Here is a 24,753-nt window from a genome sequence, read left to right as displayed (position 1 = left end):
TCGTCGTTATTGCTTTGTTTTCTTTTTTCATTTTGATAGATATTGCAATAATATTGTTATTGTGAAAAATCTGACATTGTGACAGCCTCATTTAGAATCTGATGTTTTGGGGACAAAATATGCAGTTCTGACTGTGCCTTTGTCTTATTCACTCATTTCCACACAACATAGCTACGAAGCTATAAACAGAGCATAAGTAAAAAAGAACAACAAGAAATATCTTTAACATTACACAAATAGCAAATACAGGTGTCTTTGACATTATTCCTATGTTCTTATATTGCTCCAGCACTTTACAAATGTAAATATTACTGCCTGATTTGTTTAAAGGGTGGTGTATGCATTATTTTAATGCATACACCACTAGTTATATTATATATTAGTTATAAATCTGATCCCTAGGGCAAATTCGAGGAACAGTTTAACTAATTTTTCCGCTGTTGGGGATTGACATTGTTTGTTTTATTCTGCTATGTCCAAGACTTTGAGATTTTATTCACTCATCATCCTCTTAATGGCCACTACAAGTTAGTCTAACTATCTTGTTATGCACAATAGTGACACACACAGGCGTTTAACTGAATTCACAGTTTCACTTCCCCTTCTCAAAGCACAAAGTTCAGCTTCATTCTCTTCCTTTCTAGAAGGTTTTTACAATACAGTCCTGCATATTTTCCCACAAAGCTGCACATTTATCAAACGTTTTTTGATACATTAGTCGTGATCACTGAAATATTCATACTCATTGTACGTTTATATCGATTAACATAAAGCACATGTACTCAAATCAGTTCTTATCAAAGCAAATACCGAACTTACACTCTGAACCTTCTTTCAAGCCATCATTACAGGTCACTGGATAATTACATAGATTTTAAAAAAAAAACCCTAATCATGTGATAACAGTAAAGAAAAAGATAATAAAAAAAAATGCAAACATACCTCAAAAGTATGTATTTATAACTGGAAACCAAGTTTGTGCATGGGACTTTTAGGATTTTTAGGGAAAGCCAAACATCACTTTACATGCATATGAGATCAGAATCAGTGGTTATGGAATTTCTTGCCCTCCCCTCATATGGTATACATACATAGGTTTTGGCTTTAATGTATATGTAGATACAGATATGTACATATTTAGTAAAAACCACTGACCTATTGAGCATTACATCAAAGGTCTAGCTAGTTAAATCTAACTTTAAGTTAAGCCTACATGGGCCTCATAGAGGCACTTACAACATACTGCCTGTTTCGTTTACTTAAACAATGGGTGCTTTGGAGGATTCTAGGTTATTTGCATTTGCCACAACTACTCGTTTCTCTTTTTACTAAACATATAGTCAGTCGATTCAGAGGCAATACAAACTGAATATAAACAAATGCAGTACTCTTGTAGTGTTAATGTTAGGATAAGGTTGTGTGAGGTGTGGTACTCCCCTCATTCGCTGTTAATCAGTTAAAGCATTCAAGCAAAACAATCCCCTGCAGACATTGTAAATGATGGATGGACATGTTCTTTTACTGTAACACAAATTTACATTCTACACAAAGTTGCATAACATCCGAAGTCAAAGCATCTGCAAACTATAACATCCACAATGGGGATTTTATAGATTGCGTAGACATTCTATGATAATACAGTACAGTAAGTGGGCACAAAAAAGGTTTAACGAGCACTGAGAAGCGATGTGAGCAAACCTTATAGTCCAAAAGAATTGCTTGTGTGGACTAAGAACATCTTTGAGCATGTGATCTAGACCAATCAGTGATTCATTTCACTTCACAAAAGACTTCTCTGTAGGATAAATTAATTGAAAAACCTATCCCAGAGTTTTCCTATCTTAACTGTACAAGTCCAGTTTGACATTTTACATCAAGTATCTATCAAAAATGCTTTCATTCACAGGAGAACTAAATCTCGGCATGCAGTTTCGGATATTTTCAGACAACACTAAAATGTTGTAATTTTCTGACATCATAATCATGAAGTGAATCAACCTAACGCTACTTTGGTCTGAAAATATACGCGATGGCCTTCAAAACCAGCAACGGATGAAGCCAGGCAAGCATTACTTCTTACAGTGCCTGAATGTCAAAATCTATCCTAACGCAGACACTAAAACATCATTCAAGGAAAACATTCAAGTGATGTCACAGCTTTCATGTAAACGCTGCATATCTAGGTTCACAAATATAAGGGGTCTGGAAGCATGTGGATAGTAAGACTTCAAAACAAGTATGGAAATACTTTCCTTTTACAATTGTCTGTAAAAACTAGTTCTGAAGCATTTTGATTTTTTATTTTTTGCTCTCTTCAGTCTATGTTCCTGTTGGTTAAGAATCCTATGAACAATTTACAACATTGTATTATTTTAATAGTTATTTTAGACAACCAGTGGCATTAAAATGTCATTTCTTGCCATGAAATACACAGTATTCATGAAAAAAATACAAAATCATTAAAAAACTAAAGCGATTTAAAATGACAGCCTGGACATCAAAAAGTCTATATACTGGCTTGAAATAAAACAAGAAAAATGGCTCGTGTCATCTGAATAACGTTTGTACATTTACAGCTGGTATAGCTAAATCAATGATAATGAGGAGATTGCCTGCTAAGTCTGTGCGTGTTTTAGATTAAAAATATATCTGTGTATTTACATATGTATGTGCACAGCATGTTTTCCAGCATTAACGTAATGTTGCATGTTTATTGCATTCGTGAATGTGTCACTATTTTTAAATCGTTTTTTTTGTTTTGTCTTTTTTGCTTTTGATTGAGATTGCTGAAGGTAAAATTATAGCGACAGCCCACCTAAACATGATGGTTTATTTGAAATTATTAAAGAAAATGTCAAAAAACCCTTCAAAGCATAAATGGTGAGGAAGAAATTAATTAGATTTAGAAAAAAGGAAGAGGCAAGTTTGATTAGGTGGTCCAAGGTTTTCATTGTATACTTGTTTTGTAATATTATCTGTTTCTGATGCCGAGACACAAGCTTCAAGAGTGAGCAAATTAACAATGATTGTTAGTAAAGTGCTTGCATTTGATTTGACTGTATAGTTAATTAAGTAGTAATCCATATCTGACATTGTACATTTGTTCTAATCTTCTTGTTTATAAATACTTTGCATTTAAATTTCTATAAAACGTTTTAGACCTACAAGTGCATATTTCATTTATATCACTGTCCTGATTATACTTCAAAGGCCAACTCAGTCATTTGCTACCATAAAACAGAAGATTTTGCTCCTTTGCCAAAGTTAGCATGCGTTGAGCCAAGCAGTCCCACTTATATGTAGATATTTGAATGGTAAAATTTCTCACATATCACCCTTCACTATAATTTGTTATCAAAAAGCTTAAAAAAAGACCTTGTGAATGTCTGCCTTACTGGTATAAAGATTTGGCTGACATGTGGGTAGATTTAAGGTTTAGATTTTGCTGTTATGTGGCGATTATATGATAGTGCATTTGAAGGAATATTACAACGCAATGCAAAATAATCCAGTGGAACAATATAATAATTGGGGAAATAAATTAGCGTTACAGGGAAGTAAATATGGAAAGCAATAAAATCTGATTTTTTAAGCTATTTTTTCTTAAGTTAATCATAAGCCTTAATTTTTTTTTCAAATCAGTTAAAGTGTCTAATGAAACAATACTTTTCTTTGTTAATGAGTATTGGCTTATCTATATTAGACATCTAGAATAACAACAGTAGCAAGTGGATCAAGTGAATGTGCAAGCATCTAACAAAGGATTAGACAACGAGACAATGATCGTATGTATTGGCTCCTAACAGCAATACAATATAAGAACTATTATTTTCAAGAGACATGTTCACCCTCAGAATTAGATAGCTCTTTTGGTACAATAAAACACGTATTACTTTCATTTGTTTCTGATTTTGTTGACATCCCCTAACTTTGCTGTGTAAACTATCAGCATAAAGTGCCCAATGACGTCACAATAATGAAAATGAATTGAGTGTTAATTGAGACTTACATAGGATAAGTTTTTTTTTTCAACATTGTGGAATGCTTACGCGGCGCTGTGTTCACTCGCTATATATTTATTATATTATCTATATATTTTTCTTTGTCTTTGGCTAAATAAACTAAATTACACAATATGGACAAAAGTACTAAGCCACTTACGTATAACACTTACTGGAGCTGCTTGACTATGACTTGACCATTTTTGTCCTGATGTTAATACCAGAGGAGCTGTGGAGGTTATTGACCTTTATGTGTGACCCTGCTTTGTGGCCACATTACAACAAAACAACTTACAGTTGATTATGGACTATCTTGGAGGGAAGACCTTTCACTGACTGACTTATTGCAATGGTGGCATCCAATTACATTTTTTAGAAGTGGAAAAAGTCTGTTGAATGAGAGGCAAAATGTCTTAAAAACTGTTTAAAAAATGTGAAGGATTTTATCCAGCTGTGGCAATGGCACACGTGAAACACCTGAATTCAAAGATTAAGAGATGTGGCTCAGTAATTTTGTTCATATCATGTATCTTGCTCCATGATTATTTCACTGTATGAGTGTTAGGAGTCTAAGTTAGTTTGGTCCAGAATTCGCAAAAATATTCATCTGAAAATGTAACTGAGCACATTTTTATAACACCTTCTTGATGCATGGCACTATTTTATTCACTAAGCAGCCCCAATCAGTTTTACATTACTTGTAATTATTTAAATAACCACTTATCTTTAAAGCTAAATTTTGCATTTAACTCCACCTAACATGCTTCATAAACCATTTGATTCACAAGACAAGATCTCATTCTTTCTACATTCGAGTTCATTGTATGTTATTGCTATTGTATTTGCATGGCGTACAATGCAAATGGAGGCTTCAACGTAATTGGTCCATGGCTAATCTGCTGCATCTCTTATCAGCCAATCATTAACACAATTTCTGCTACAAAATGGAGGGGATGGGGGAACGACAGCGCCGCAGAGGTCCTGGAGCCTCATAGGTCTCAAAAGGCGGGCTAGTAATAGGAGCGAGTCGCAGTGCTGACCCAGTCATTCCCGATATGTTATTAAGACTGCGAGATTTTTCATAGCCGGTTGCTTTAAGACAATAAATATAATAATAAATCAGTTTAATAAATTGTTTGTATTTTTTTTATGTCATGTGCGAATAAATGGAAAGAAAATCAGTGAAATGTTTACAGATAATATGAAAAATTCCCATATGCAGAATGTTTTTTATGAAGGTTTCATAGTTTTGAAACATGAACATGAGGTTGAAGATGTTAAAAGTAGGAATTAAAAAAAGAACCACAAAAGTGAAGAGAAAAGAAAATGAAGGATATTAAATGAAAATCATAAAGACATATAAAGGACAGACAGACAGAGACAAGACAGACAAGACAAGAAAATGCGAGTTATGATATGCCTTTTTTTCCTCAAAAAACATAAACGCAAAAGATTTGTAGATATTAAAAAATTTAACACCAATAAACAGGCCATTGCATAAATTACCCAACACCTTGTGAACGGTAACGTCCGATGTTCAGGTAATTTGGACAACTATTTGGCCAAAACCGCAGTTTACACAACAGCAAATACTCTGATATCACTGATACATTGTAGTTGATCACATGAAGTTTATGTGGAATCATATCATGCTTTGTCAGCAGCCCATTTTGTATTTACTTGGTATGAACTTGGTATAAACTTCAAATGGCCAAAACAAAAATGTCCTCTCAGCCACATTTAAATCACTTTGTACCCTCGGTAATCACATCCTGTTGTGAGTGACTACTGAGTCACTTTCTATTTTGATTACAGTGGGAAACAAAGAAGTTCATTTAAAACGCTTTCCAGCTACAAAAGGACCTTTAAATTATAATGTGTGACACTTTGCATTTAGCTTAACAAATAACCAATTCATCTAAGACTACGTTTCCTTTCCCACTGTATTTTTGGTCCAAAACACTTCATGCATACACTGAGCCCTTCTTGTAGGAAGCAGCCACAAACAAGGTTGTGTTGTGATCACAGTGTTGTTGCATCAGCTGTAGTGAAAGGCCCCATTGTTAGATAGCAGCTATCTGCTCTAACAATGACTGACTGACTTATAGTGAGTGGAGTTTTATACATTTACTAGCAATATGCTCATGTTAGCTGAAATGAATGTAATGCTCTAACACTGTGATGCTGGAGCAGAGTTTGTGGTTTCTGTACACTTAAGTTATGGATGTAAATTTTTGTCAAACTCCATCCACCATAAGGCTGCGTCAGACAACAAAGAACAGCCACTGATCCAGTGTGACACCCTTTGTGTCTTCCTGTTGCAATGGAAAAATATGACAACATTCAGGGTCAAAGTGGCCGATTCTACCACTCTAGATAACCAACCTTAAATCAAAGTATTTCTTTTTTTTTTTACTCAAACACTTTCGTCAGATGGTACCTCAGTGACATATTAATGATGCATATTTGCATCATTAATATGTCACTGTACTGGTCATCTTTGGAGTAACATACCACAAACACTTTTGAAAAGCTGCCTGGCAAATCTGGTGCTGCTTCATTCTCAAGTTAAGTTAGAGGAACGTTTTTCTCATACCACGCAAATGCATCAAGACAAACTGTCAGTTTACATCAAGTGGCAGCCATGTATAGAAAGACTGCTGACTGAGTACAAGACGGGAGGAGAAAAAATAAACAAACCTGGTATGTTGTTGGAACTGAACAACGCTTGATAGTGTGCTTTCAGAGTGAGAGTTGAAGATCAAAACTCAAACATCTCTGCTTATTTATTCTTAATATTGTTTAACAGTTAAAATAGTCAAATTGAAATAATCTGAAGGTGCCTTTCCTACAGCTAACAAGCAAAGATCTTTTTATGGCACAATGTATGCTTGAAATCCAACATGATTTTAAGTTTACTGTTCAGATTCACATGTAAGAAAAGATGTTTTCTTTTCTTTAAAAAGGGAAACAGAATAGTCATAATCGTGAAGGTTTACAAAAACAGTAAAGGCTGAATATTAGACAACTTCTAATTTGGATTAATGCTCTGCATATCTGAAGATATGACGTATGATTTATGGGGGTTCACAAAAAATAATCCTTTATAAGAACTTTTAACAAAAGTCGATTCTTTGATTTTAGTCACAAATTCCTTCCAGTATTTTCTATATATTGTTAAAGATCACCATGCAGCATGCTAAGTGTTCCACTGTGCTCGCGTAATAGCTATGTTTTATATACACTCACTCACTTTATTAAGTACACCTTTTCAACTGTTAAATATGGCAAGCATCTAACTAGCCAACCACATGTCAGCAAATCAGTTTATTTAGGCTTTTAGGATATGGTTGTTGGTGCCAGTGACTTAGCACCAAGCTGGTCTGATTTCAGAAGGTGCTATACTGGGATTTTCCCACACAAACACCTCTAGAGTTTATGGAGAACAGTCCAAAACTGCAAAAATATCTATTGAGCTGCATGTCTCTGGGTGAAAATGCCTCGTTGATGCCAGAGGACAATGATCAGACTGCTTCAAGATGACAATAAACACTTGCTACAACTGAGGTATGCAGAAGAGCATCTCTGAAAGCTGATGTACTACAGTGGCAGAAGAATAAAACGGGTGCCATTCCTGTCAGCTAAGAACCGGAAACTGAGGATATGATTGCCACAGGCTCACTAAAACTGGACAACAGGGTACTGGAAAAACATTGTCTGACCTGAGTCTCGATTCGATTCGGATGATGGGGTCACAATTTGATGTGAACAGCATGAACCCATGAATGGTTCAAGCTGCTGGTTGTGTAATGGTGCTGGGGATATTTAGTTGTCCATCCCTTTATGAACATGGTCAGAAGTGTACCAATATTCTGATGGCTGCTTCCAGCAGGATGTCACAAATCTCAAATAATCTCAAAGTGGTTTCTTCAGCATCACAATGAGCACCTTCGGGATTTTGTAGAAAAGGAGATTTTCACCATGGATGTGCAAGAGAAATATCCAGCAACTGTGTTATCCTATCATAAAATCATCATCGTCATCATCAAAATCGACCAGCAAGGGGTCACACCCGGTATTAGCAAGATGTACCTAATAAAGTGGCCCGTGAGTGTATATTCAAATAAAGTTGGTAATGGTGGTCTTCTTAATTTCTGGCTTTAATATGATCTCACTGACATTTAATAAACTGATTTCTTCAATCAAGCTTTTTAATGTGATTCGTAACACTTGCCGAATGGCATATCGGTAAAAATGGAAATTGAGACACAGAAAAGCAGTTCCCATTTGTTGATTATATGAAAGGTGAAAGTGATAGAGAGCAATGAGATCAGGTGGTAACATGGTTGTGATGGTTGTTCAGCTGACAATAGTTTGCTTTTGTCACACACAGACTTTGTTTTAAAAAAATCCAAGAAGAAGAAATATTGTGAAATGAAAATAAAATAAGTTAATCATGTCTCGGCCACTGCAGTCTCTCACAGTCTGCTCTCCTCCTCTCTGGGCTATCTGCTGCATTTACAACAACAATCATCTGTGGTTTTGTGCTCTGGGATTCTCTATCAAGGGAAACGGTGAGTCTGGCTGTCACTGTATTCAGTGATGACATAATTCCTGCCCAAAGTCACACTTAATTTACACTATAGAGGGAGTATGTACCTACCTAGAGTCAGACTTTAGTTACACTTGCACTGCAGTGGCGGCCTGGGGATGGGATGGAGAATGAGTGTTAATCACACAAGGAGAAGGCTATGTTGAGGGAAGACACAGAGGAACAGAGACAGCACTGCAAATATTGTTGCCAGACTGTTTACCAAGCACATAATCATGTGAAATTAAGACTGACTCAAAAAATAGCCTTAAAAACACACTGTACAGTACTGTATGTCATGGTCCTGGGCCATGTGGGCCCAGTATTCTTAGTTCAGAATCAGAATCAGAATCAGAATGGATCAGTATTTTTGTATTTTTGTATTTCGTTCCTTATTTAGGCCATGTTTTCTGAGTTGCCCTGTTGTGTTGTTCCCTAAGTGTTTTCCCTTCATGGCTTTTACCCCCTGTGTGCCCCTCTGTGTATCTGTGAGCCCTCGTCTCTCCTTATGTTTTATTCCATGTTTCCCCTGCCCATTATGTCTAAGTTCTCCCCGTGCTCTCTCTCCCCCCTGTGTGCCCTCTATGTATTTATGAGCCCTCGTCTCCCTTTGTGGTTGTTTCATGTTTCCCCAGCCCGTTATGTCTGTGTTTTCCCCGTGCTCTCTCTCCTCCTGTCTGAACCTCTGTGCCTGTACATGTCATGTTCAGTTCACCCCGCCCTGTCTCGTTATGATTATCAGTGTCACCTGTGTTCCCCGTGTGTGCCCACTTTCCTCGTTTACCCTCTGTGTATTTCTGTCTGAGTCTCCCTCTGTTCGGCGTCGCGTTCTCCCTCATGTTGTGTGTAATTCTCCCCGTGGTTCGGTTCCTTGTACAGCTCATGCTTTAGTTTTCCCAGTTTTAGGTTATTTTGTATTACTTCTCGTGGCCAGCAATAAAGCTGTGTTTTTTGAGTTTATCCCTGTGTCTGTGAGTCTGCATCTTGGGTCCTTCTCCTGCCTGCCACACAGCAAACCATGACACTGTATGCATGTGTGAAGGCAATAACCTGTTTTCAATCACTGTTTATAGCGTCATTGACTGTTTGATTCTTTTCTAAGAATGGCCACATACACACTGGTTCATTCTTACATGGTTTAAAGATCGTATGATCTCCTGTTACCAATAATGAAATGTACTGATTTGGTCATGACCATTACTGAAGCCACAATATGTGCATACACTACATACAGCTCCTACTATATCTTCTAGAGAAGATATAACATCCAGCTGCATCCTACATCCTTTAGTTTGTAGTATGTAGGTCAGACGTATGCAGTTCATGTCGAACCCAATTAATATTTTATGTCCCTGCTTCTTGTACATATATGTGAATATACACTGTGCATACATGTGTATCAGTAAAAATCTGGCTCAGAGAGAATATTTGCAGAGTGTGATGGGGGGAACACAGTAAGACACACACAGTGGTACTGTTACAAATATCAGATCATGCATGGCAATGTAGAGCGAGTTTTACATACTGTGTCAACCGTAAAGAGAACACATGAGAGGACTGACAAGTGTTACCACATAAAAAACTTTCACACGGGTTATAGGAAAAGGCTTTTAGGAGTTACTTTTAGAGTTAGCGTGTCGCTCTGGTAATGACCTCGAGCACAGACAGAAACAACAGACAGGTCTGTGGTGGATGGAAAAATATTTCTGCCAACAGTTAACTTTAATCTGTGTCAAAATTAACAATATAAAACAATGGGGTAAAAAAGGAGCAGATGAAATGTCAATGAAGAGCATTTTTTTCCCTGTAAACCTCAGCATCGTATCTGTTTAAAGTCTAGATAAATTATATTATCCTTCCATGAAAATGCTGCAGATTTACTGCGGATTTGCTAATAAGTATTAAAAAATCTAACACCAATTACCCAACACCTTGTGAACGGTAACGTCCGATGTTCAGGTAATTTGGACAACTATTTGGCCAAAACCGCACAGTTTACACAACAGCAAATACTCTGATATCACTGATACATTGTAGTTGATTACATGAAGTTTAAGAAATCTTATACCACTAGTGAATTTATGTGGAATCATTAATTGCCTTGCATTATGCTTTGTCAGCAGCCCATTTTGTATTTACTTGGTATGAACTTCAAATGGCCAAAACAAAAATGTCCTCTCAGCCACAATTAAATCACTTTGTACCCTCGGTAATCAAATCTTGTTGTGAGTGACTATTGAGTCACTTTCTATTTTGATCACAGTGGGAAATGTCACATAACAAAGAAGTTCATTTTGAAAGTCTTTCCAGCTACAAAAGGACCTTTAAATTATAATGCGTGACACATTGCATTTAGCTTAACAAATAACCAATTCATCAAGAATGAGCACACTGGACTCATTCTTATATATATATATATATATATATATATATATATATATATATATATATATATATAAGTAAACTAATGATAATTAGCGTAATAACATGAATGCATAAAAAGCACAGATAAGTACGGATTTGCTAATAAGTAGTGAACGTTTTGGCCAAATATGCTCTTGAGAATGCCTTTAACCAGCGAGATTTGCACCACTTTTCTGTTAATTTGTTCCGCTGTTTTGTTGGCAGTTTTGTTTGTCACTCCGATTCAGAAAAGACAGATCGCAGGTGATGGTGAAACTCAAAGGGGATCACAGGAAGAACACGAGGGAAGTCACAAAACACAAAACAACAAAAAGAACTTGTACAAAACACAATATCAAGAGAAAAACAAAACAAAATACAGAATACAGCAAAATATAATTAAAATTAACATAAATCAACTCAATCCACACACATACACCTCGAAACAATATAGCATTCAAATAAATACTTCTTTTTTTTTTTTTACCAAACTGCTGGATAACACATCACAGTAATACAGATGCACAGAGCATGTTAGAAACACAGAACAGAACAAAAAAACACCTCATATACATATATAGAGGAAAAGAGTGTGGAGAAGAAGAGAGACAGAGGAACAGAGAGACAGAAGCCAATATAAACTCCTTGAAGAAGGTCTGGAGGAGTGATTTGGAGTGAGCAATCAGAGGGGGGTGATTGACCGTTTGACCTTAGTGAGCCATGCATACGGCACTGGGTGCGTAGGAAGTCAAATGGCCAACAATCCAACAAAAGAATCTGAGAAGCTAAGAAAATAAGTTGGCAAAAACACCTTATGCATATATCTACAAAATAAAGCACAAATAAAGCACACAAGAATGATTTTTAGTCAGCATGGAGGAAATCCCTCTTTAAAAACAAGTGGAGAGCAGGGACTATCATAACTGTTATAAACCCAGTGCTTTTTGTTCATTTAATTGATATTCAAAACTTCTGATTCACAAATTTAACAGATTAGTCAGATAAGTTTGAATGCTCCTATATAACTATCTTTTTTCCCCCCAATAGGAAAGAGGTCGGCATCACCTTGGCCAGGTCATTTGTCTAACACGGGGCTTATAGACATGGAATCTTGTTATCAGATACTAGAGACTCAAGTGTCAGAGAAAGTAAGAAACAGATCAAATTGATTTGGTATTTACTGTAAGCACTTAGTACAGTCTCTTCCCCCAGTGCACAAGGCTCAACATTAAAATACACACTAAAACAATAAAGACTTTTATACATCGCTTACCTACAAATTACAAGCTCTACACAGCATCCTAATAACCCAAGCACTTGTTTTGCTCAATGGACTCCTGATTTGTTTTAAAGAGGGATCTTTGTAGCACCTAGATTTTATATTACATATAGAAAACCATTAAAAACTGCAGCGATGTCAGCAACCTCTAACTGAAAGGCTCGGACAGCTCGAGGCTCGCTTACCTTAAACAGCATGAAGCCGCTTTTTCGGTCAACTCTGTCATAGCATTTGTCTTTCTGTCTGGCCGGTAAGTGTTTCAGTCACCAAGTGCAGCTTATGTTCCTTCTGATTTTTCCACAGTACTCATACAAAAGGTCCTAATCTTTGGACTACACTAGGCACTGAAAGCACAGTTATACGGTCAGGGGATAGTATTTCAGATCCATTACATGCTTATTTTGTAAATTAGCACTCTGGTATTATAACTGATTTGTAGGTCAATTTTTTTGTTTGTTTGTTTTTTGATTAATGCATTCTTTAAAATGTTTGCTAGTGTTAAGCATGCCATGTTTCACGAAGTGATATCCCCTGACACAGATGGCTCCAGTGACCCCAGTTACCTTGGGCCTTGGAAAGGTGATATCCAGCACTGCAATCACAATGTGTTAAAGTATCAGTGCAGACCAGCTGATTAGAAATGGTGCATATGTACATGTAATTTTGCAAATCCTTGTGGCCACATCACGGCGTAGCAGGGACAAATGCCACTGTTAGTGCATACAACCAGTGCGAGAGTACATGTACATATTATATATACAGGTGTAAATAGAAAGGTGTTGTTTATAGTCAAACATTGTTTTTTTTAAATTGCAGTGTGCACTTCTGTTTGCCAAGGTGGAGGTCCGTGGGGTAGGGAGTAAAACACAATAGGAAGGGAAAAAACTAAATTAAGCCACACACGACAAACACAAACACAACACTCAGACGGCATTGAGAGGACAGAGACACAGTGTATAACATGTAAGAATGAAAAAAGCGCACATACACACGCGTGATATGACACAACCTGAAGAGAGAGACAACAACAACACAGAGGCACATCAGACAACAACATGACCCGCTGTTCCCATTGGTTCTTCTTCAGTGTCTTGCTTTATTAGTTATTGACACAGGACACAACAACGGGGTTATTTTTCATTTGAGCTTCTGAGTGTTATTTGCACATGTGCATACCCGCATGGATGCGCTCTTGCACTCTCATGACTGTATGCAGGTTTTAAGCTCTCACACAGACAAACAAGTAATTACTGAGTGTATATCACAGCGAAATTTTCACATTTTCTCTCCAGATTTTTTCTTTTCTTTTCTTTTTTATTACATCTTGTACAGTGTTCATTGAGATTGTCATTCACAAAGTTATAATAATAAGTACAACATTGGGCTGAGGTTAGGACTCATTGTATGAAATACCTCTGAAATCACAAGGTGAGCCCCGAAATACCCTTTGCAACCCAAACCTTAACATTCACACTGAAGTGCTACCTAACCTGAGCTCAAATGTTTGCATCATTCCACGCGTTCAGGCACAGATAAGTCTTCTTACAGGTGACACAAAGGACAAACTCCATTGAACATTTAGACACAACACTGTGAAAACATTTGGTGTATCTGCATATCTTTTGAGGTCATGCGTAGCATGTGCAGCTGCATCTGTGTTAAAGTGGGCACTACACTGCTGTTTGTGCAATTAAAAAACATCCTACCTCTAGGACAGCCAGATTAAAACTTTCTGGATGTTTCCAGGATACAAGCTCCTTTATTAAAAAAATTTTTTGTTTTTTTTTTAGTGTTACCTCTGGTCTATGGTTTGATCCAGGAAGATGTGGAGTTTGCATTGAGGTCCTGCTGTAACAGAGACCCCTCCATCTTATACCAATCCTCAGTCAGAGGGGAGTCTGGGCTGGGTGCCAGGGCTGCTGCCTCTAGTTTGTTGTCAACAGGGGGGTGTCGAAAGTTTCGAGGGAGTGTGGGGGAGTGTTTCAGTGCAGGTTGGTGGCAGTGGTGGTAGTTGGATTGCAGTAGTAAATGAGGTGTTGGGTTATCATGAGCATGAAGATAATGGACATGGGGCAACGAAAAGGGAAGGCGTTATGGTGGAGCACAAAGGAAAAGAAGGGGTGAAATGAGGGCGTGGGTTTCAAAAGGGAAAGAGCGGGGACAGGAGGGTAGATGTGGGGCAAGTTTGGGAGGGTAAGTGGTCAAGGGGTTGAGGGAAAAGTAAATAAAAAGGACAACACAAGGCAGGAGAGAGAGAAAGAGAGAAACAGACAGGGAGAAACAGAAGTGACGAGAAGTAAATTAATGCATGGTCAACTGTCTGAGTCCAGAAGACAGAGAAAGAGATCGTTTTTGAGCATGAATAAATGTGACATTATGGGACACAGAACAAAGTTCACAGACACCGTGGAAAGATGGAAGATATGAATGGCTGAGGCATTGTGAAGAAAAAGGAAAAGGAGAGAGGTAGAGGGACAGAGATTCTTGTCCGACAGAAGAAATAAAATGTGATACCAAGCGGTGATGGAAACACAGACAACATGAATGTGAAGAGATGGAAACAAACAGAGCAGAGCAGAAGAACTTGGTGTGTATGCATGTGTGGTAAATGCACGACTGTAGATGTGTGGATGTTTTGTTGCTAGCTGTGACTGAAGTCTCCTAACTCAGTTTATAGTGTGCTGTCCCATCCAGCGCATCTTTCCTGCATGTTTGAATGTGACATTCAAAACGTATAATGACCTATATGTAGTTTATCTGCATTGGCTGCCTCTGCACTTATATAATATATAATGTATGTTTACATCATACTGTGCCAAACATCTTGCTGTGTGGATCTGTTTACATAAGATGTGCATGTTTTGCATATCCGTCTCCTGGTGTGAAACATACCTTTCCGCACATTCCCATCTGTGGCACGGAATTCCCTGGTATTAAGAAGGAAGCAGGCTCTGTCCTGCTGGTAGCGTTCCCGAGTGGGGCCTCGCCCAATAGGACTCCTCTCATCCGGGCTCAGCACCTGGTCGATGGTGGGGCAGTCCTCATTAGCCAAGGCGGCTGAGGCTGCGTCACCATTCTGCTTAGAATCTAGTTGAGGCAAAGGAAAGTGAAAAACACCCAAAGAAGAATCATTGTGCTACAAAATTAAACATCTTGTTTAACTCAAAAAACAATTTCATATCTAATTCCTCTTTTCCGCCTACTCGGCTGTACTTGACTCGACTTGACTCTGGTTAAGACCAAACCAGTGTTGGTTTGTTTGTAACCATTTCACTTGTTCAAAATTTGCTCTGTTTGATTTTTGTGAAGGAGTCGCTCTCATGACCCAGCCTGAGCCGTCACTACCTGGCCAATCAGTGGAACGCAGGCTGTCGACGTCACATTTTAAGCTTGATGAAGCTCGCTTGGAACCCTGGCTAACAAAGTACTTGGTACCAGATAATACTACCTAATGGAAAACCCTATAAACCGAGTAGAGTCCAATCGAAAGAGAGGCTTTAATGTTGGCAGATGGCTTTCCTTCCCTAAACGTGGTTCTGCCAGAGGTTTCTTCTTGTTAAAAAAAGGTTTTTCCTTCCCACTGCCACCAAGTGTTTGCTCATAAGGGGTCATCTGATTGTTGGGGTCATTTCTAACATTATAGGGTCTTTATGTTACAATATATCTGGCATTAATAAAATTCAATTAATGTGTCCTACTCTAATGTAGGAAAATAAAGCATGTTCTGGTCAATCCTTCTGTTTGTAAGGGGAAGCCAACCAGAAGAAAATGTCTTGTTCTACGCAGTGAATGAGCTGAGGGCCTCACCAAGATTAATATGAATGATATGGAACTATGAGTCATGCAAAGACATGTTAGTAGACAAGCTTTGCATATAATGAAATTTTTACTTGATTGTACTTTCCGAGTCTGGAGTCTGCTATCAAAAGTTTGACTGATACAACTTGCTAATAAAAACAAGGAAAAAAGAAAAAAAAGAAGAAAGAAAAGACACCGCCCACAAATACCTGGAAAAAAGCCAAGCAGACAAGATGTAGTAAAAGCACTGAAGAAATGTTTTCTGACTCACTAATGATCAGGCCATTGGAGTAATGCATTTAAGGTGCATTATTGTGGCATATGACTGACGCCTGATGCTGCAGCATGTAAAAAGCGCGCCAAGAGCCACATTACTTCGCCTCCTGATTTCACTGTTAATGCCAGAGTGATAATATGTGGGCTGACTTTCCTCAATTCGGGAAGTCAGCTCAAAGTTGAGATGCATTAAGCTGTTTTAAAAGATAATTGAGGTCATTTTCCTTCCATAATGTTTGTTTTTTCCCCCCTGACAGATGGAGGCCTTAAGGCAACGGTGAACCTACCAGTTGATCATAAATTACATATGAGTTGTGATGGGCCAGCAATTTCTCCAGGGTGGCTCAAGAATCAGCTATGCATCTCTTCTTGATCGTACTTCCACTTCTTTCTCTTGACACTTTGGTACTCAGTTAATTCTCAGTTAAAAGTCTAAAATCCTTTTGTACGCTTCAAACTACCATGAGCAAACTGTCATATTGATTACAATCATGCAAGTTCGTTTTAGATTGCTTAAAGTGGTAAACAACATAGTGAAACTTGAATTTTATCTTGAACATACACAATTTATTCATTTCTATATTTTCAACAGTAAAACAGATTGCATATGTTCTCATGATAAACATAAGCAGCATTAAAAAACAACAACAAACACTCACCTCTGTTGATCTCTATAATTTCTTCTTGGGCAAGAGGACAGTCACCTCCTATTCCTCCAGACCCCATCACTCCTCCTAAGACATTTCCCAAGATTCTTTGTGGTGATGCAGTAGCCATCGCCAAGGCATCTGGCTTGCAGTAGTTGGGGGACCCTGGTTGTGGCGCTCGGGGGATATGTTTGTTCTTCTTTTTGGGAAGCTTTTGTTTGGCCATAGCCAGAGAGTAGTACATGCCGAAGTTGTTGACAATGACAGGTACAGGCATAGCAATGGTTAGCACACCAGCCAAGGCACACAGCGCACCCACCAGCATCCCTGACCATGTCTCCGGGTACATATCTCCATAACCCAGCGTGGTCATGGTCACAACCGCCCACCAAAATCCAATGGGGATGTTCTTGAAGTTGGTATGGGCACTGGCTGTTGGGTCATCTGGGTCTGCACCAATTCGTTCAGCATAGTAGATCATAGTGGCAAAGATGAGGACACCAAGAGCTAAGAAGATGATGAGCAGGAGGAATTCATTGGTACTGGCACGCAGGGTGTGGCCAAGGACACGGAGACCTACGAAGTGGCGAGTCAGCTTGAAGATTCGGAGGATACGAACAAATCGGACAACACGCAGGAACCCCAGGACATCCTTGGCAGCTTTGGAGGACAGCCCACTCAGACCAACCTCCAGATAGAAGGGCAGGATGGCAACAAAATCGATGATGTTGAGGGTGCTTTTGAAGAATTCAAACTTGTCAGGGCAGAAGGTGACTCGAAGCAGGACCTCAATGGTGAACCAAATGACACACACACCTTCCACATATGTCAGCCAGCTGTCAGTCACCACCTCATAAACGATCTCCTCACGAGTCATGTTGCCCACTGTGACGTTCTCTGTCTTGTTGAGGATGGTGTTGAAGGCCTCGTGCGTCTCCATGCAGAACGTGGATATGGAGATGAGGATGAAGAATAGGGAGATAAAAGCCACATACTGAAAAGAATGAAGAAAAGGGTCAATAAAAAGAGTTAATGTAGGAAGAGAAATCAGAGAAAGAGCAAAAGAAAAAAGTCAAATTATGAAAATCCAGCGAGGCAAAGAACATCAGAGAAAATGTCAGCATTTTAACAGTATAAAACCTCAAGCCAACCGCAAAAGTAAATGCATTAATTATTCATTCAATTTAATTACATTAAATTAAATTTAACAACCAGTGAATGTATAACACTTATACCCTTAAATAGTATACTATCAGTTAATACTCAACTCAATATTTAAAAATGTCTTAATATGTCAGTGTGTATCCTACATATTCCAACTAATTACCACATCTTAGCCAGAAAACAAAAAGTGTGCAGAAAGCTATAAAAATATTTCAGAAGCATGTAGTCCACAAATAGAACTTATAATCAGAAGGGATAAAATAAATAACTGAAAATATGTCTGCCATATTACACTCATGTGGAGAAGGAAGTTTTCACAGGACTTTATTCAGCTCTATGCAAAGAAACTAAGAACGCCTTACTTAGTAATTAGCAGCCAGTGCTGATAATCAAATTGACCCAAATAACTGATCATTAGCAAGTGTGAGCACCTCTATAAAACCAGAGGCTTTGGCAGTTTCCCAGTCTAGAGCATTCAAGTGTGTGTTAACACAATGTCTTCCTAGTTGTGGACATCCCAGCAAATTCCCCCCAAAATCCAACTGTGCATGTTAAAGTTTAAAATTCATGAAGGTGCAATGAAAAAAAGACTAATAGGTGTGGCTTATTTGAAAGGGTTGATAAGAGAAATACTGTCTAAAAAGAACTTGGCAACATGATTTAGATTTGCAAAGTTGCATCTAAATAAACTACAGACAGACAAGACCAAAGACAGTTTGGTTAAATAGACAGCACCGCATTTGCAGAAAACCAAACACATCACCAAAAACACTTCATGCCAAGTGTTTTGCAGCCACAGGACCTGGGCAGCTTGCAGCCAGTGAGCCAATCTATGTGCCAAACTATTAAATGTCAAATGCGAGGCCATTTCGTCCATCAGCTAAAACTTGGCTTTACAATGTAACAGTGACCCCAAACACAGCAACAAATCTGTTGCAACGTCCCAAAGTCTGGAGCTCAAACTGACTGAAATGATGTGATGAAACCTTAAAAGAGCTGTAAAAAAATAAAAGGAAGAGTGGCCAAAATTTCCTCACAGTGACGTGAGAGACACACAGAAAACAATTAATTAATTAAAGTTTTTCCTGATAAAGGTCGCGCTGCAAATTAGCCAAAACAATCACTGGGTGTATTTAGTTAGTTTTTTACAGTACTGTTTGGAATCCCATTGTTATGAAGATTTCATTAACCTCACTACTCATTTAAATATCATGCAGATGCTTTAAGGTAACATTACCCTTCACACAGTCATATCATTTGGCCTACTTGTGTGTGTTTCTTTAAATTGGATATTTTGACGAGTCTTTTCAATACTTAATACTTGGTGTTCATATTCTTAATGCTATGGTTGCATTTGGCCTATTAAAACTAACAACTCACACTAACTCCCATGCTTTTTTGTTGATTTATTATGTTGTTATTGTGAACCTCTTGTGAGAAATGTATTGCTTATCTTTCCACAACCTGGGTCCTTTCTATATACTACAATATTTTGCATCCCATGGGTTTGCCTGTTCACTTCAGAAATCTCTGCAGCTTTCCTTGACAGAAAGAAAAACAAGCCAATTTAAACCATCACACTGTCCCGCTTCAGACATCTCTGTTTTCCAGTTTGTTTCTAGCTCATCTGCGTGATCTGCAGTTTACTATATGAAGCCAATCTTTTCCCTTCACTGTAACTTGTTCAGTTGTCAGCGAATCAATGACAGTAGTGTGATGACACCAGTGTGCGAGCGGCTGCTGCACAGTCTTTCCCCATTGTGGTCCATTCCTAAGCCCTGCAGTGTATTTATAGATGCAGTATACTTTGTGCATTACCAAATAAATAATAAAACACAACCATGGCCCGAGGAGCAAAAGAGAAAGGTAATTCATACTTGAGTGGAGTCCATATATATAAGAACCATGAGTGCCCTCAGCATATTGTGAGTGCCAGCCTGTATTTTTGGCATTATGCACTTATGTAATATCAAGAGCAAAATGTTTATAAGAAGAGGCTTTATAACTGGGCAAAAAGAGCAACCAGTGCCACTTATGTTTCTTGAAAGGTCTCCTACACATATTTTCTCTAAGTGCCTTCATGACAGAAACAGACTGGGCAGAAGGCTTAATACTGTGAGCGGTTGTATTTATTGAGGACATTAGCCAACGAGCATTTAGCCAAAGACATGACCTTCCAGGAAAATCAGTAAGTTGGTGTCCATCCTGTAATTCTTTTTTGATTGTTTCAACCATTCGTTGGTTGTAATGTTGTTTTATGTTGTTTAATGTTGGCTCAATGAATCAAGAAAGTGTAATTGCATTTTTTTTTTTTTACAGGCTACCTCTTTGCAGCCCAAATACTTTGGTAATGTATATCATTAGATTTGCTCCTGTTTTTCTCTTTTGCTTTGGTCTGTCATTCTTGCAGCATCTGCTGTCCTTTCTGGTCTGTTTTCCCTCCCGCTCTCCTTCTCCTCTACCATCTATGCTCTTTCTTTTTTTCCCCTCTCTTTTCCATCTCTACTCTCTACCTCTTTTTTTCCTCTGCTATGTTTCTCACTAGTTGGTGTCTGACCTACTTTCTCAGATTGCTGCAGTACTCTCCTCCTCTGTATCATGAAAGCACACACATACACACACACTGAGGTTCTCAAACACCCTCTACACTCCCCCACCCCCGGTATCAACCCCCACCCTCCCGTCCCAGTGAAGCGGGATAGTACCAGTGGGACCAGCACAGGATGTTCCCTTATTGGCCGAGCACCAGAAAGTCTTCACAAGTACAAATCACAACAACGAAGAGAGTTTCACCCTGAAGTGTTGTGCTCATTTTTTGTTTGTTTTTGTTTCTACTGTTCTTTTTATTCTTTACGACGTCAGACATTACTGATGCAAGGATTATAATAATAGTTAATAACTGAGTAGATGATAAGCATGGGCAACTGTAGAAAGCATGAGGATGCAGAGACTGGGAAAAAAGTGTGAGATCTTGTCTTCAAAGTGAGCTTTTCCATGTTGTCCTTTGCGCATGTACGAGCTAACACATACACAAGAGACTGCAAAAAGAAACTTGTGGCAAAACCGTAATAACACTGTATCGTTTATGTAGGTTACACAGGTGGAGACACAGGAGGGGGTGGACAAGTGGGAGGGAGACCAGACGATGCGGATCCATGCGTGGAGAAGCACAAAGGAAAAAGCTGAAGCAGTCCAGAAGCAAGGACATAGAGTAATACGAGCAAGGTGAGAGGGATGGACGAATGCCAAAACGGTTAACAAAACTCAGAGATGTGACCGAGGCAAGATTTGCTCATTGTTCTGATGATGTTAATGTGATGTGACTGTGTGATGAAAAGAAGACTTTTGCAATGACAAGCAAGAGGACAAAAAGTATGACGGAAATGATGGTGAGAGGAAGAGCGAGGAGCCAAAGAAAAAGAAGCAAACCTAACAAGAGACTGAAGGCTAATAATAAATGACAGGCCTTAGCAACTTCTGTCAAACGGAGGGACAGATGGAGCTCTGTGTCTTTTTCCAACATGTTATTCCATACAAGTGATTTCAAAGCTGCTCAGAACTTATGCATAAAGCTAGTTTATATTACTGAATCTCACACAAAGCTGGATTAGGTGAATGTCTGAATGTCAAATACGTCCATCTAATCGTTCTAGCACAAAAGTGGTAGAATCTACACTACCAGCCACTTCATTAGGTACATATGTTCAGCTATTTGTTAATGTAAATATCTAATGAGCCAATCAAATGGCAGTAAATCAATGCATTTTTTAACCTCCTGAAGTTCAAATCGAGCATCAGAATGGGAAAGAAAGGAGATTTAAGTGACTTTGAACATGGTAAGGTTGTTGGTGCCAGAGAGGCTGTCTGAGCATTTCAGAAACTGTTGATCTACTGAGATTCACTTGCACAACCATCTCGAGGGTTTAAAGAGAATGGTCTGAAAAAGAGAAAACATCCAGTGAGCAGCATCTCTCAAAAATGCCTTGTTGATGCCAGAGGTCAGAGGAGAATGATAGGAAGACAACAGTAACTTAAACAACCACTTGTTACAATCAAGGTGTGCAGAAGATTACAGCTGGGCTACAGCTGTGAGCTAAGAACAGGAAACTGAGAATATAATTTGAATATAATTTGAAGGGTCTTACCAAAACTGGTAAGCAGAAGAAACATTTCCTCTGGTCAGATGGGTTTTGAGGTCTGTGACATCGTTCGCGTGGTAGAGTCAGAATGTGGTGTAAGCTGGATCCATCTTGCCTGGTATCAACAGTTCAGGCCAGTATGGTGTGGTGTTGTGGCAGATATTTTCTTAGCACACTTTGAGTGAGTGTTGTTGCTGCCCATGTCCAGACCTTTATGGAGATGGTTAAAAGTGTACAATGTTCTGATTGCTGCTTCCAGCAAGAAATTGTGCCATGATGCAAACTGGTTTCTTGAACAAGATAGTCACCAGATCTCACTCAGTAGAGCATCTAGATCCTCATTATGGAAATGCAGTCAACAAAACTGCAGCAACTTTGTGATGGTGTCGTATCAATATGTATCAAAATCTGTGAGGAATGTTTTCAGCACCTCGTTGAATCTATGCCATGAAGAATTAAGGCAGTTATGGAGGAAAAAGAGGGTCCAACCCAATACGAAGCAAAGTGTACCTAATAAAGTGTCCAGTGGGTGTTTTAATCTCTTTTCACTTTTGAATTCAGTCTTTATGTTGTTGTTTTTCTCATTCACGTACCTCATATACCTATATATAACATAATTATGTGGGCTCAGACACAGTAGATGCACACACCTTAAGCTTTTATACATCATTTTAAAAAAGGCCAATTTTTATCTACTCACATATTAGCACCAAAATATGAAAGTTAAACAACTTTGTTTGAGCCGATCTGACAGTGAGCTCAGCTCACGAATTTAATACAGTGAAAATAATATTTCTGCTAAACCAAATGTAGCTGAGCGCACTGTTCACGAGCTTGATTTGTTGCAGAATTTTGTCTTAAACAGAGCAGATCTGTTTAGATTATTCAAACACACACATCTAAAAGCTGATTTGATTCCGGCTGCAAGAATCACTTCTGTTTACACTAAATAACATTTTCTTTTAACCAAAAAAAACAAAACTGTTTTCATCAATCAACAAAATGCAGTGAATGAACAAAAGAGAAATCTAAATCAAATCAATATTTGGTGTGACCACCTTTGCCTTCAAAACAGAAAACAGCATCAATTCTTCTAGCTACACTTGCACACAGTTTGTGAAGGAACTCGGCCGGTAGGTTGTTCCAAACTTTGGATGTAGACTTCCTCACATCCTTCTGTCTCTTCATATAATCCCAGACACATTTGATGATATTGAGATCAGGGCTCTGTGGGGGCCCTACCATCACTTCCAGTACTTCTTGTTCTTCTTTACGCTGAAGATAGTTCATACTGACTTTCGCTCTGTGTTTGGGGTCATTGTCCTGCTGCAGAATACATTTAGGGCCAATAAAAAATCATTTATAATTCTGAAATCATTCTTTTGTTTACAGCATTTTTCACACCTGCCTAAAACCATTGCAACTGTACCTGTAATGCTGGCACATCAACTCTTCAGCTGTTATTTTTAACTTATAAATGACTAAATTAATACAAGGGGGAATTTAAACTGATATTTTGGGTGTTATAATTTAATCTGGAACAGTTTTAAAACGATACTTGATGTAATAAAATTCAGAGGCGCTGTATATTTTTGATTCACCGTGCCAAAACCTTTAACACCTGCTGAGCTGGCACATAGTCGGACTGCTCTTAATGAGAGGCATTGGCTGACTTACAGAAAAAACAGAGTAAGTTGAGAAAAGGTATTGTTTAAGTTTGTTTAAGTTAATTGCACATTACACCGTTCATTGTGCATTACATGTGTACATATATATTCTGCACCCAGCTAGATTTGCTTGTAGTTGTAATGTGGTTGTAATCTCAGGTGTACCAGTACACTAATATTTTAAGGTATTACACCCATGGGTAAGAAGTCTGTGACCCCTCTCTGATGGCAAAATTGTAAGTGATGACCTAACAGTGGCTGAGGAGCTGCCATCGTCCACATGGAGAATAAACAGGATTATAATAAATTATAGTCAGTGCTAGCTCTAAGCCCTGAAAATTTATGTTTTTATCATCTGTGTTAATCACACTGACTTCTGCTATATAATGATATACAAATATCATAAATATAAAAGAGTCAAATATAAATTTATAAATGTATCAAATGAAACTGCCATTAAGATGGACCACAAGAATGTGCATGCTCTAAATGTCCGAGTGAGTCTTTGTGCCGTTCTGGCTGTTTTGTGCTATAGAGATGATTTCATTACAAAAATAATGATGACTCAATTAAGCATCATATGAGTCACGAGTCACAGTTCTTGGGTAAAATGACTGTTTTTCACTCTTTAACTTAACAAACAACAATATTTACTTACTCTTCCATCTTCCTTTCTTTATTAGCAAATTTCTTGCTTCATATTAAATTAAACTTTTGGAGTTGGATGTTTTTCCTAGTAGGAAATCTCATACACAGAGGAAAGCACTCTGTACTGAGAAAGCTTGACC

The 24,753-nt window shown here is 38.2% G+C and overlaps 1 protein-coding gene across 8 annotated transcripts in view; it reads right to left on the bottom strand.

Moving 5' to 3' along the window:
- The window catches only part of LOC309712826 (voltage-gated potassium channel KCNC1-like), a gene marked incomplete at its 5' end in the record, with an annotated part of 54,355 nt that overhangs the window by 7,087 nt on the left and 22,515 nt on the right, over nt 1-24,753 (bottom strand). Inside the window, 4 exons of one of the 8 annotated variants that reach the window (XM_082543956.1) lie at nt 3,269-5,093; nt 13,263-13,283; nt 15,167-15,361; nt 17,008-17,989. In XM_082543956.1, coding sequence (XP_082400082.1) covers nt 4,939-5,093; nt 13,263-13,283; nt 15,167-15,361; nt 17,008-17,989 — 1,353 coding nt within the window. In that variant the 3' untranslated portion in view covers nt 3,269-4,938. Of the gene's footprint in view, nt 1-3,268; nt 5,094-8,664; nt 8,706-13,262; nt 13,284-14,070; nt 14,200-15,166; nt 15,362-17,007; nt 17,990-24,753 lie in introns of those variants that run through there. The other 7 variants (XM_082543952.1, XM_082543950.1, XM_082543951.1 and 4 more) reach the window with 7 other exon arrangements.

The sequence above is a fragment of the Aulonocara stuartgranti genome, assembly GCF_965226115.1.
Source record: "Aulonocara stuartgranti genome assembly, chromosome: 8".
NCBI lineage: Eukaryota > Metazoa > Chordata > Actinopteri > Cichliformes > Cichlidae > Aulonocara > Aulonocara stuartgranti.
Note: the sequence above shows the minus strand (reverse complement) of the source record. Positions and strands in the feature narration are given on the sequence as shown.